The following is a 12,418-nucleotide window of genomic DNA, read 5'->3' as shown; positions in this document are numbered from 1 at the left end:
CCTACGCTGTCAGAGCCGCAAGCGGGCCGGAGTCAGGTTGCAACTGAGCTTCAGTGGACATGGACCGCAACAGAAAGGTCACATGACTGTTCAATAATGGACAAGTGAGGTACAGTGCAGCGGGAGGACATTCGGAACCGGTGACCATGGGATTTACAGGACTTTTAATGAGCTCCTCTGGCCATGTCAGCAAGATGTCAACAACTTGGGTAATAGGGTTGGTGTGGGTCTATATTGGCCACACATTTGAAAATGTTACTGCAACACTCGAACAAACAGCCTCCGACAAGAGTCCATATATTCTAAATATAATAATGAGGGGATCCCCTTTTGTGATTTCCCCTCTGTAATATTATTTATATATTATTAGGGCTGTCAAATGACAACTGCAAAATTGAAGTGAATGCAATTAATCTTGCGTGTAATATTGATATCTTATGAAAGGCATACACCCTAATTGTGTGACTCCAGCAAAAATATTTAGAACTGTAGAGAATCCTATATTCCCAAAATCCATGATAATAGATTCATGCAAAATTATATCCAAGTGTAGTCTGGTGCAGACTTGCTAATGATAGTGCCTTCACGGTGTGTTTCAGTTTTAAACTGAAAGCCTGAGATCAGTAGTTCACCCTTCTTCTTCTAGATCACCAGTACTATGCGATGTTATACAGGTGTGTGATGTGCATGGATGTACAGTATAGACAGGGCAGTGTGGTTTGGTCTTGCAGGATTATCTCTGTACAAGCCCTAGAAGCTGAAAGAGGCAGCACAGGTGTTCTTAGTGGGACCCATGCAACTAATTTATTGATCATAATAGTTTATAGGCATATTGTATCATTATTCAGAACTCAAAATATATTTATTTTTAAGGCAAACAGAAATGTTTGCAAACCGTAACCTATTCCATGGATGGCTGCCAATATCATTACCATCAACTGAGCAAATACCGTATTTGTGGAATGGTAATGAGATGATGGGAACAGTACCAACAACCTGTAATTGACTGAAATAGATGTTTGCCAGCTTCCTTAGTAAAAAAATGTTTGCCAGATATGAGGACTCAAGTTACAGGACTTTGTGACATTTCTGTGACTTGGTCTTACAGTAACAATCACTTAGTTGAGACTTGATTTTCAGGGATTTGACTTGGCATGACTCAATATTTTAATTGTATTGTTATTGTAATTAATTTTTTGGTGTGCTGTCAACTAAATAGGATTGTAAGCCGCTGTAGAGGAACATGCTACGCGGTGTGTTGCGTTTTGACTATACCAACACGTTGTTGCCACACACTCGCAGTCAAATAATTCCCTGGAGAGGCTGCTGGGGGCATTCGATGGAGACTGTGTACAGATCATGTCATGCCAGTGTCAAAGATAATTTCCCTTGGTGACAGTGTGTATGCTGTTGGGAGAAAGCACCCAATAACAACCCGTAAGAAATGTTGTGTCAAAATGTCAAAGGCAGCCACCTCCAATTTTGTGAGTCATTGCAAAAACACTTAATCAAGAAAAGTACATTGAGATGTGCGGCCCAGAGTGATAATAAGTATGTAATGACCTGAATGAAGAAACAAATTTAATGTACAGGACTTGCGCTTTAGAACAAGTTTCAATCTTTGTTTGTTTGTCACATCCATTTTTGTATTTTCCTGACCACATTACAGAATATTATTTAGTAGGCATTTTTGTCCAAAGCGCCCTAAAATGTCCACAGTAACTTACGTACTTACTCAGTCACTTCTTATTGAGACTAGGCTTTAGATATCCACTACCAGTCTGGAGTCATCACATTGTAATTAAATCAAACAATTTTTTTATTTAGCTGTGAATATCTCCAAGCTGCATTAAACATTTATCTTACAAATTGATTCAAATCAATATTTCGGAATTACTGGAAGGACAGGTAGGCAGATACAATTTAGATAATCAACTGACTGCCTGGATTACCTGAGCAATGCACAGGGAACGGGGAGCCTAGTGGAGAGCAGGAAAAAATAAAAATAAAAAATGTGGAAAGGCAAAGGTAGAGGGAGCAAAACCTCAAAGACGACATAATTGTTCAAGGCCGGACCGATATATCGGTAGGCCGATATTTGGGTTCTGAAGAACTATTGGTATTGGGTGAAATTTTACCAAAAAAGGGCCAATAAAGGTTATAATCGACAGTGGCTAGACCACGCAAGAACAGATTTAGAAGCCATGAGTAGAAGTAAGTAAGATTCTTATAACTTTCAATGCTAAACTAATTCTTGAATTAAGTCATATTCACCTGTTGACATTTAATTTTAGAGAAGATTCAATGTAATCTTGGAGAAAATTAAATAACTGTTAAAGGATTTTCAGGGTTGATAGTTAGCTAGTGGAGAAAGGGCGATCAGTGATAGGCCTACTATAACATTAAATTAATCTCTGCTGCGGTTTTAGCCCTAAAATTAATTTTTTTACATTCCCTACTCTCCCCCAAGTGAGTAAAACGGTAATGGGTCTGCAAAAGTGTCCCAAAAATGTATAAAGTTGATGAAATATCTCTGAGGGCTTTCACTTAAGTGTTTACAGTAGGAGCCATTTGAAGAGGGCTGTCCCAGCTTGCAACTGGCTTCCAGCCAGTTTCCAGCCAACTACCAGGAGGCTCCCAACTGGCTGGAATTTACCTTCACAAAAACACAATCACATTTCAGATAGAGATTTCAGTTCACCCTTTGATAATGTCCTTTGAACCTTGACCAGAGGTCATCTTTCAAAGTTCAACTGTTTTTTTTTGTCATATGAATGAGAACAGGTCTTCATGCTTTATTTTAATCTACATGTTGCGCAGCTTTTACATTTCAAAATAGAAGCTGTTTTTTTATTTACATTTTTTTATTATAAAGTTCAATAGCTTTGTCATTAGAGCACTCAAACTAAGTCGATGTAAATATAGTTTCAAGTTTATTGTCAAATTCTTGATAACAACGCATCATTGAGCCAACTCAACTTTACAAAATTAGTAAAATAAGGGCATATTAGTGATTCAAATAAAACAGTATTCAAAAACAAAATTTAAAGAGTATTTAAAAAAATCTAAAATGCAAAGGGGTAGTGTAGTATAAGAGTATAAAAGTATTTACCTAAAACAAAGACAAAATAAAATGCAGACAATAATGACAGTGAGTCAACTTGAAAGTGGACATCTTAAATAGTCGTGGGCCATAAGGGTCATACTGAATGGCAAGATGACACAGTGTTGTAAGACAAACACTGCAATGTACTACTAAGAGGTGAGACAAAACAAGTATGCAATGCAATACTTGATACATTAAAGTGACTAGTGGGAGATACAAACAGCACCTTTCCTTCATTTTCATGTGGCCAAGTGTGTGGATTTATAGGTTCTAGTCTTTGGTCTTTTGAACTCAGAATGAGGGTCTTTGAACCATAACATTTTTATTTTACTTAAAATAATTGTGAAATATCACAACAAATGTATGCATTGAGGCTCTCTCTCTCTCTCTCTGAGAAATGCCCCCCACCCCATTTAATAGATTGATTTTCCAAATTCCAGAAAAAAAAACAATGGCACAATCAAAACCAGGGACATAATAATAATTTGTACAAATGTTAAAGACACTAAACAGTATATGGGACATTCTATAAGATTTTATCTATCTATTCTATTATCTATCTATCTTCTCAGGATTGTTTGACTGTTGATACAGTGTAAACTCCATAGTTTACTTCACAGATTAGTTGCCAAATAGTAAATAAATCGGTAGCTATTGGTTAAGAATTATTAAGAAATATAAAGAAGTCCTGTATGATAGTAAACTGAATATTTGATTTCCCCTCTACAGAGAGGGGGCCATTGGCTCGGTTGGGAATTTTCACCACTCAGTGAAAAGGGGGTTTGATGCTCCATTGGAAAGTCGAGATTTTCTTCAATGGGTCAGCGTTTGCATATGTATAGGTTTGGGGGCTTACAGACCTGTTGGGTGACAAGAGGATCGGCCCTTAAGTGCAAACAAAGAGATAGCCCAAGGCATTATCTGTAGCCTGCCTTGGTAGTCACTCAAAAAAAGCGTACGTGGCCATTACACACACACACACACACACACACACACACACACACACACACACACACACACACACACACACACACACACACACACACACACACACACACACACACTCTTTTGTCTCAAATAGGGGTGGGAATCACCTGGGGCCACACAATACGACGCAGTGTTTTCGCACCGAACAGTGGTGGGGACTCCCTGAGGGGAACTAGGACCTGGGGAGGTCTCCGACAACTAGACACTGGCACCAGTGAAGCTGATGTGACGTCGTACAACGGGGTTTCAGCATGAATTCCGTGTTGTATTTACTGCTTAACTTTCACTAATTTCACCATGCCAGTCCACTAAAATTTGTTTCTGAACAAATTTGAGGAAAGAAATAATCAATCCAGTTGCTGGATCTTCACTCATATTAGTTCTACAAGATATAATTTAAAAGTTTGTAAAACACCACGTTCGCTTGGGGATTTTCTGTTTCATTCAAACAATTTCGTAAAATGAAAAAAATATATCTACAATAAAAATACTTTTTAAAATGTTATATTATTTTTCGTGTTTTTTATTACTGCTGAGTGCACGTGGCCTGGTCCCCACCCAGAACGATGTGAATCGGCCGGGTGAATCAATCCGAGGGACCGTGGTCTTAGGTCGGGACCCATCACTGGCATTTCCATCACTGAAGGTTCCTTTTCTGCCGGTCGGTCCCTGCCCTGGAGTAGGAGCTAAATTAGTTGCTTAAAACGGAGTTCTAAGAACAACGATCGTTCCTATAGTAGTTCCTGCAGTGCGGACACAATAAAAGGGACTGTTTCTCCAAAAAAGTCCTGAGAACTATGAAATAGATTCCTGCGGTGTGAAAACACATGATATGGGGAGTTCTGCGATACATTAAATATTGCGATTAAATTTGTTGCAATATTTTATAATTATTTTCAGTAAAATAAGATGACATAGAACATATCTTATCGCGTGGGTTATGTCATCGAGGGGGATATCATTACAAGCAAGAGCCGAGCAGGGACCCAACAGTGACCCTGCTCGGCATGGGTCAGCCACACCCCAATCACGGATCTGCCTGGCTCCTGTCATGTTCCAGCTGCTCCAAGTGGCTCTTACTGTAATCTGTTTGAATGGAACCGTTGTTGTTGGGAACTTCCAACAGTTACTGATTTCTGTCCACAAAGACAACGTGAGGCAGTCCTCTTTGGACTTGCATTTATTTGATGACAGGTAGTAAATGGCCACATTCTTACTTTTAGAATAAAATAATAACACGCAACAAGTGTATCATTAATGATCCCTCCGTTATACGCATCCTCCTCTAACCATGAGCCATCAGGGCTCCTATATTTCCCATGATCCAATCTCTTAAAGCGACAGGCCCTGTCACTACCCAATCTGTTCTGGAATTGATTTTAAAAAGACAAACAAAAACACAACAGTAACAAATGAAGATGATGGATTGAAGAAATAAATAAATACATTTTTTTTTAAATAAAATACTTTTTTCATTTTAGATTTGTTGGATGAACGTGTGTGTACTATGCCATTAAGGACACCGGAGAGGGTGCCAGTGCTTTTTTTTATGATAATTACTTGCTACTGTTATTTTTAGTTAAGAATTTAAACTGCTCAAACTGATTTTAGTCAAGTTATAGTGAAAATATTTTAATCTATCTATGAATAACTGAATTTTTGCCCCTTAAAATTGGTATCTGTGAGAAAAACAATCCATATTTTCGGGCCCTACAAATGACAGATGGGGTCACAGAGCGATAGGGAGGCATTTATTTGGATTCTCACGGAGCAGCATTATTAATACAACCTCCCTGACTGCTTTGACAAAAACAAACAACACTTGTCCTACCAGAAGTCTGTGCTGGCTGCAGCTGGTTTCGTCCCGATTTAGGTTTATGTAAAATTTGACAAAGTCTACAAGAATGAAACGGTGTTAGGGTGTGTGACGGAGAGAGAGGGATGAGAATAAAATGGTCTGCACCACCTACGTGCAACAGAACAACCACCTGAGATTCAAGTTTGCACAGGGTGTATAACCCTTTCCACACCATGCTCCCACATACACAAAACAAAAAGCCCGGCTAACTATAGGCTTACTATAGATACACAGAGATTCTTAAGACACAGATCCACAGTAACAGTATCAGTTTAAGTCAGTTATCAGTGGTAGGGTTTGTATTCCAGTACTGGCAGATGGGCTTTCTAGGAGGGCTTCCCTCAGACAGGATCAGGACCATTGTCTATCTCTGGGAGTATTCACAATTCCCAGGCAGGTCAGCCAGCATCCCCCAGTGATTGAAAATCTTCTTTGATAAACTAAAAAGCAGAGATGGGGAGGCTTACTACAATCTAGACCCTCCTGAAACCATAGAACCTCACTGACATGCCCCCTAACAGGGCACCATATAAAAGCTGCTAGTCAACCAGTGCTTGTTGGAAAGGAATGGATTCCAGTGACTTGGTTGGTTGTAGTCACTGCTGGGATTAGCAATCCACAGTGATTGACCTGTCAACATTATTGAAAAATTTTCCTTCAAACTGCAGGCATAAGTTTACATAGTCTATATGCAAGCAGTTATGGCATCCATGGTGCAAATCAGTGGAAAAACACAAGGCTAGCTAGTTGCTAGGCATACTGTAGGTAATTCACCATTGTGAAAACAACCCAGAAAATTATTTTATTTAAATGTATTACAGGATTACACTTAGTGTATGGATAAAATAATGTATTCCCACCCAGTGGAGATTAAGGGTTCCGTTCCCTTACAAAGCATGTCCAATCACAGTAAGCCAGACACATTTTGGTCAACGCAAGGCAGCCAAGAAATCATATTTCTTTGCACGGAAGCATGAAAAGCAAGAGCAACTTAATCTAAATGTATAATATCAAATGGCTTGTAATTCAGCATAAATCACGGCAAACACATGTATTTCTCATGTGAATTACCTCATGTGAATGACTTGCAATTTTAACGTTTTTCAAAATCAGCCCAACACAAATTGAAGTGCGAATGGCATTTAATAAGGTTAGCTGATATCTACGAAAGCACACACTGTGTGGACTATAGCACATACACAGTTTGTTAGAAACAGGAACCATCTCTAGTAATGTTAATAAGTCAAAATTATGCTGGTAGAGACTCTTAAGTCATGCCATTTAAATGAAAACAACCCAACCTTTAAAACAAAAAAGCATAATGCAAAGGGAGAAGAACATTAAGTGTGGCAAAATGTTGAAATCAAAACCACTAAATGCTCTTTATTGCAGCCTTGCAGTGATACGACAGGAGTGGAGTGAGGTGTTACCAACTGCAAGATGAAGGTGCCACAAAGAGGCACACACTGTGTTATTGTGAACTTGGCAACCTGTTGTGCCAATGGGACTATTTGCATAATCTTACAGTAAACAAATGTAGGCGCTCAGATGACTTTGCTTGACGGTGTGTTACATTTTGTATTGGCTTTGCATGAATTGATTTTAAGATCTGCATGCTACATAATTTCTACATCTCATACTTACAATTTTAAATGTATTGCTGCATCACAAATTGCATACATAAACATTTATGACATGACAAACTATTTATGCATAATTCAGACACATCTGACCCATTGTTAATGGCTTTAGCAATCATTTACAATTTAAAACTGCTGTCCATAACTCAAATGAGGAACTAGGTTGACAGAATTCAGATCTCTTCACAGAGCATTTTTACATGTATTACAGAATGTTATGCATGGAAATAACCAATTTCATTGCATAACAGGATTAATCACTGTAAACAAGCTACATCTAATGTTGCTATATTAACTCCAGAAAATATGCATGTCTACAGATACAGCGCAGAGCCGACTATGGGGAGATGAAAATTATTGGCTGAGAGCCTCATAATTAATACATATAGGCCATTTCTACAGTTTACAGAGAACAGAGAACTGCAATAGCAAACATGCAGTGTAAATTAAACCCCATCAGCCAGGCAAGGAAAGAACAGCCGTCTTTATTTTGTTCTTTAGCATAAAACAACTGTCTCACTTGCTCACAGACATGCTTATAGACACATACACAGTCCCCCACCCACCCTTCACAGTACCTTGCTGACACACACACACACACACACACACACACACACACACACACACACACACACACACACACACACACACACACACACACACACACACACACACACACACACACACACACACACACACACACACACACACACACACACAAATAAATGAACCATGTTTCTGTTTAGCTATTCCTACCAACATGCCCAGAGCAAGCAGATGGTGAATGTTCTGTGCAATTTTCTATGCAACTTGAGTGGCTACTGTACACGGTTAGGGCTATAGTGTCTAGATGATACAATATAGTGTGCAGTGGATAATTCTTAGTGTTTCATAAAATAGTGGTCAGAGTGTACGGCTGCATTCACACACATACAGCTTCCAATGTCACTGTACTGTATGATTCATAATTCAAGTAGGAGTGCAGGCATTAGTGAGATGGTTCACTAACCACCCGAATGCTCCAAACTGTCCTATCACGCATCCACACCACTGACGCCCCAAATCTCGCACAAGGGCCCATTATTTTTATAGCACGACTGCGTATGCGTTGTGCTCAAGAAACAGGGTATTTTTTGCATTATGTTCGGTTTCATTAATGAGACTTGAAATTTCCCACTGACACTGAACACCTAATTCCTCCAAACTTATGAATACAAAATAAAAAATATTAAAACGCTCATGCTAATTTGCAACTTAGAAAGTAGTCAGTAGAAGTATGAATCCAAAAGGTCTATGCTGCATTTTCTATACACAACTTGTTTACACTTGGCTGCAGTCTGGCTTTTTGCAGACTCTCCCAACCTACTATCTCCGGTTGTACCAAACGGAGATAGTAGGTTGAATTAGCTTAATAGGTAGTACTTCATCTGCCTGTTGTTGTTGATATGTCACAACTTCAAACACAGAAAGGAAATTTCAGTCAGCTGTATCGAGGGTGTGGTTACTCATCTTCACAACTAACGGTGACCCACCAGAGCCATCAGCAATCATTCTGACAGTCTGAGTCAAGGCCAGTTGACGTAGAACTACGCCAGAGGAAAGGAAGAAGACTTACATGGGCACTGCAGTAAAAAGATACAGCGCGCAACAGAGCAGAAGGACAAGCCTATTCTTGCCAATAAAAATCCATGACCGCCCCCCATGTTTTGTAACGCTCAGAAATTAACACCAACTCGTATGCAGTTCACTTTTGAATTTAAGGAATAACAAGAAAATCAAAAGCACGAAATGAGCACTTTAATTCAAACCCATTCAATATTTTACTGTGAAGCAGCTAAGTTCCAATATGAGAGCAAATGAACTGACTCTTGCGCAGGGACGTCATTCCCATAAGGCCACTAGAGGAGAGTTGATACAGAACCTTGAAAAGCAGAGGGCTTATGGGATTGACTCTTCTTACTGCCCCGTCTACCCATTCTCACGGATACCTGCCAGAGTGGGACTACTTTACATAATGATAGGCCATTTTGCGTGCATCATTAATTCAGTTCTGACTGAAGCCATTTAATCATTCCTTGGAGGCGGCACAGGCTCTCACAGCCAAGCTTGATGATTTTAACCAGTCATGTCGTGTAGACGCAATGTCACACTAAGGAAAGGCTCTGTATGTGGTGAGCCAGGCTGCCAGGCGGCATTAACTTAAGCTGCAATGCTCCTTCGATACCTTGGAAAGATGGCCAATTTGTTGGTTGCCTTGGACTCCCAGGAAGGTCAGCTCTAGACAAGCTGCACCTTGGCCCATAGGCTTACGCTTGTCAGCCTTGACACAAGCGCAGAGCTACCAATGAGGGAATTGAAAGTAATCTGTGCAAATGAGGGTGAATTTACTAAGTACGCATGCACATGCATGTTTTTTCAGTATGAAAAACTATGGATAGTTTATTTATGTACAATGTTATTTCTATCCCATCTGTAACCTCAACTAACCTCATTTGTTTGGGAGGCATTCAAAACCAAAGGACATGATCCAAATCTCAAATAATTTTGTTGAAATGTGAAATTAGAAATGCAATAGCCTGCCATTGCGCTGGCATGACCTCACTTCAAGAGCCGCGCTGTAGAGATACACACTGACAAAAACACAGATTACTCCAGCCTGCTTGCGGTGCCCGCAATCGCACTAAGCTCATCTATCTCTCTCGCTTTCTCTCTCTCTCTCTTACAGACCCATCAAAAGCCATATGTTTTATCCTCAGCATTCGCATCCTTTTACATCACATATTATATGCATGGAAATGCACATCTACATAACCTTTAATGCCCATTACATCCATTGCAGGAATGACCCACATGAGAGTGCCTGCATTTTATTATAAATTGTAGTGCTTGATATGAGAAATGAATAAACAGGAATTGGCCTCCGAGCTGAAAATGACTTTTCATTAATTATCATCATCATTCGCAATCATGACGGTCCATCAACATGATTAGGCCGCCACTAGCAAATCTGACATGAAGGATACAATTGTGCCAGGCAATTTAAGGGAGGACGCTTTGTGTACTTCTAACATTCTGAATAAATTTGTAAGTATATTAACTTTCAACCGATTCTTATTAATTATAACGGCATACAAGCCCTTTCATCAGCTGAGCCCAGATGAAAGCACAAATATAAATGAAAATAATAATCATCAGTATGATAGGGAAATGAATAAGACCAATATTGAAATTAAATGTTTTTGGAGAAAGTACCACCATGCCAAGGGTCAAACATTTTATTCACTGCAGCAAGGCAGTTAATGATGTCTTATTAAATCATTCTATACAGTAATATATTGATTTACATAAAAGTAATTATATTGCAAAATGTAGTTGTGTTCAAACTATATTTGAACTACATTTTGCACTATGTTATGTTAAACATATCTCTATAGATATACACACACTGTACAAGAAAGAAACTGTAAATATTAAATACAACAAACCCATAAAGATAATGTCATGCTCTTATGTAAACTCTGATATAAAAAGAGTCAAGTAAATGTTTGGTGAACAAATTGTTTGGCAAACAATTAGTCACAATATGACAAATTGTTTTTTATGACTAATTGTTTACAATTAGTCATAAATTTAAACTATTTGTTTAAATTTATCTTAGTGATATTATCACTAATCACACTAGATTTAGATAGATTGACCATAGAGTTAGGGCATTATTTATATATATATATATATATATATATATATATATATATATATATATATATATATATATATATATATATATATATATATATATATATATATATATATATATACACACACACACAGTTGAGTTTTATCAACTTATTAATAATGTTCTTGTTTTTGTGCATTTAGCATGTGTTTAATTATAATTTTAAAGTCTTGAATCCTTAACAGTGGGATTTGTTATTTAGGCATAAGAAAGGTGAACCTGGATGTACTGTATGCTGCCATAAATGTTTTTGATCTGCACAGAGTTACAACGATGAGGCTCTTCGCTGAGCGTGCCCCTACCTATACTTCATGCCAGTCCTCATGCTCTGCTCGCTGGAGGAGGGCATGCTCTGGACAGACAGTTGTCCCAGACTGCGAGCCACCATCGCCACCGCTCTGAACTTGCTTCGGGTGCCAGTGTTCGGGCTGTTGGCATTCTGTCGGTTAAGGCGGTCCTCCGTGGTGCGACTCACACCCCCGCGGTGGTCCGTGCACACCAACGACACCTGCATCCTGGCCGCTGGTCTGCCGACCCACTTCCAGTCGGTCTAATTAAAATTCTCCGCAGGCTAAATCAGGTACGGTGGACTCCCAGAAGTTGTAAGCGTAAAGTGTGAAGATCCTCTGGAGAGAGCAAGAAGTGTCAGTCTGTAGGACGCCGCTACCTTGAGCCCAGCCTCGCAGTCGACGTTGGAAATCACTGCACAGCCAACGTATTGACTGTCACGACGACCAGGAGGAGAGAGGGAGAGGAAGGGGGAGTGAAAGATCGCTGATCAGGTGAAAGCAGACTCCTGGTCCTGTCAAAGGGAATCTGCCTCCAACTACAATGTTACAGCATCAATGCGTCAGTGGGCGCGAGTCTCAGAGTCCAACACACAACAGCTCCAACGAACATAAAAACTGATCCAGCAAAAACGCACAATAAGATGATACAGAGTCAAACACGGTCTAGTGTGAGGTTCTTTGAATATCCTCTCGCAAGCTCCTTCTTGACTTATCTGTATACCCGACTCTCGCTTCCTCAATTAATCAAAAACCCATCAAAGGCAGTCGGACAGATTTAGCATCTTGCAATTTCCTCTTAAG

At 39.3% G+C, this 12,418-nt stretch overlaps 1 protein-coding gene across 5 annotated transcripts in view; it reads right to left on the bottom strand.

Annotated features, from left to right (window-relative positions):
- The window catches only part of kcnab2a (potassium voltage-gated channel subfamily A regulatory beta subunit 2a), a gene marked incomplete at its 5' end in the record, with an annotated part of 56,008 nt that overhangs the window by 17,095 nt on the left and 26,495 nt on the right, over positions 1-12,418 (bottom strand). Inside the window, one exon of one of the 5 annotated variants that reach the window (XM_080000556.1) lies at positions 11,630-11,841. The exons of the other annotated variants lie outside the window; for them this stretch is intronic. Coding sequence (XP_079856682.1) covers positions 11,630-11,841 — 212 coding nt within the window. Of the gene's footprint in view, positions 1-11,629; positions 11,842-12,418 lie in introns of those variants that run through there. 5 annotated transcript variants of the gene reach the window in all.

The sequence above is a fragment of the Zeus faber genome (genome assembly GCF_960531495.2).
Source record: "Zeus faber genome assembly, chromosome: 5".
In the NCBI taxonomy this organism is placed as follows: Eukaryota; Metazoa; Chordata; class Actinopteri; order Zeiformes; family Zeidae; genus Zeus; species Zeus faber.
Note: the sequence above shows the minus strand (reverse complement) of the source record. Positions and strands in the feature narration are given on the sequence as shown.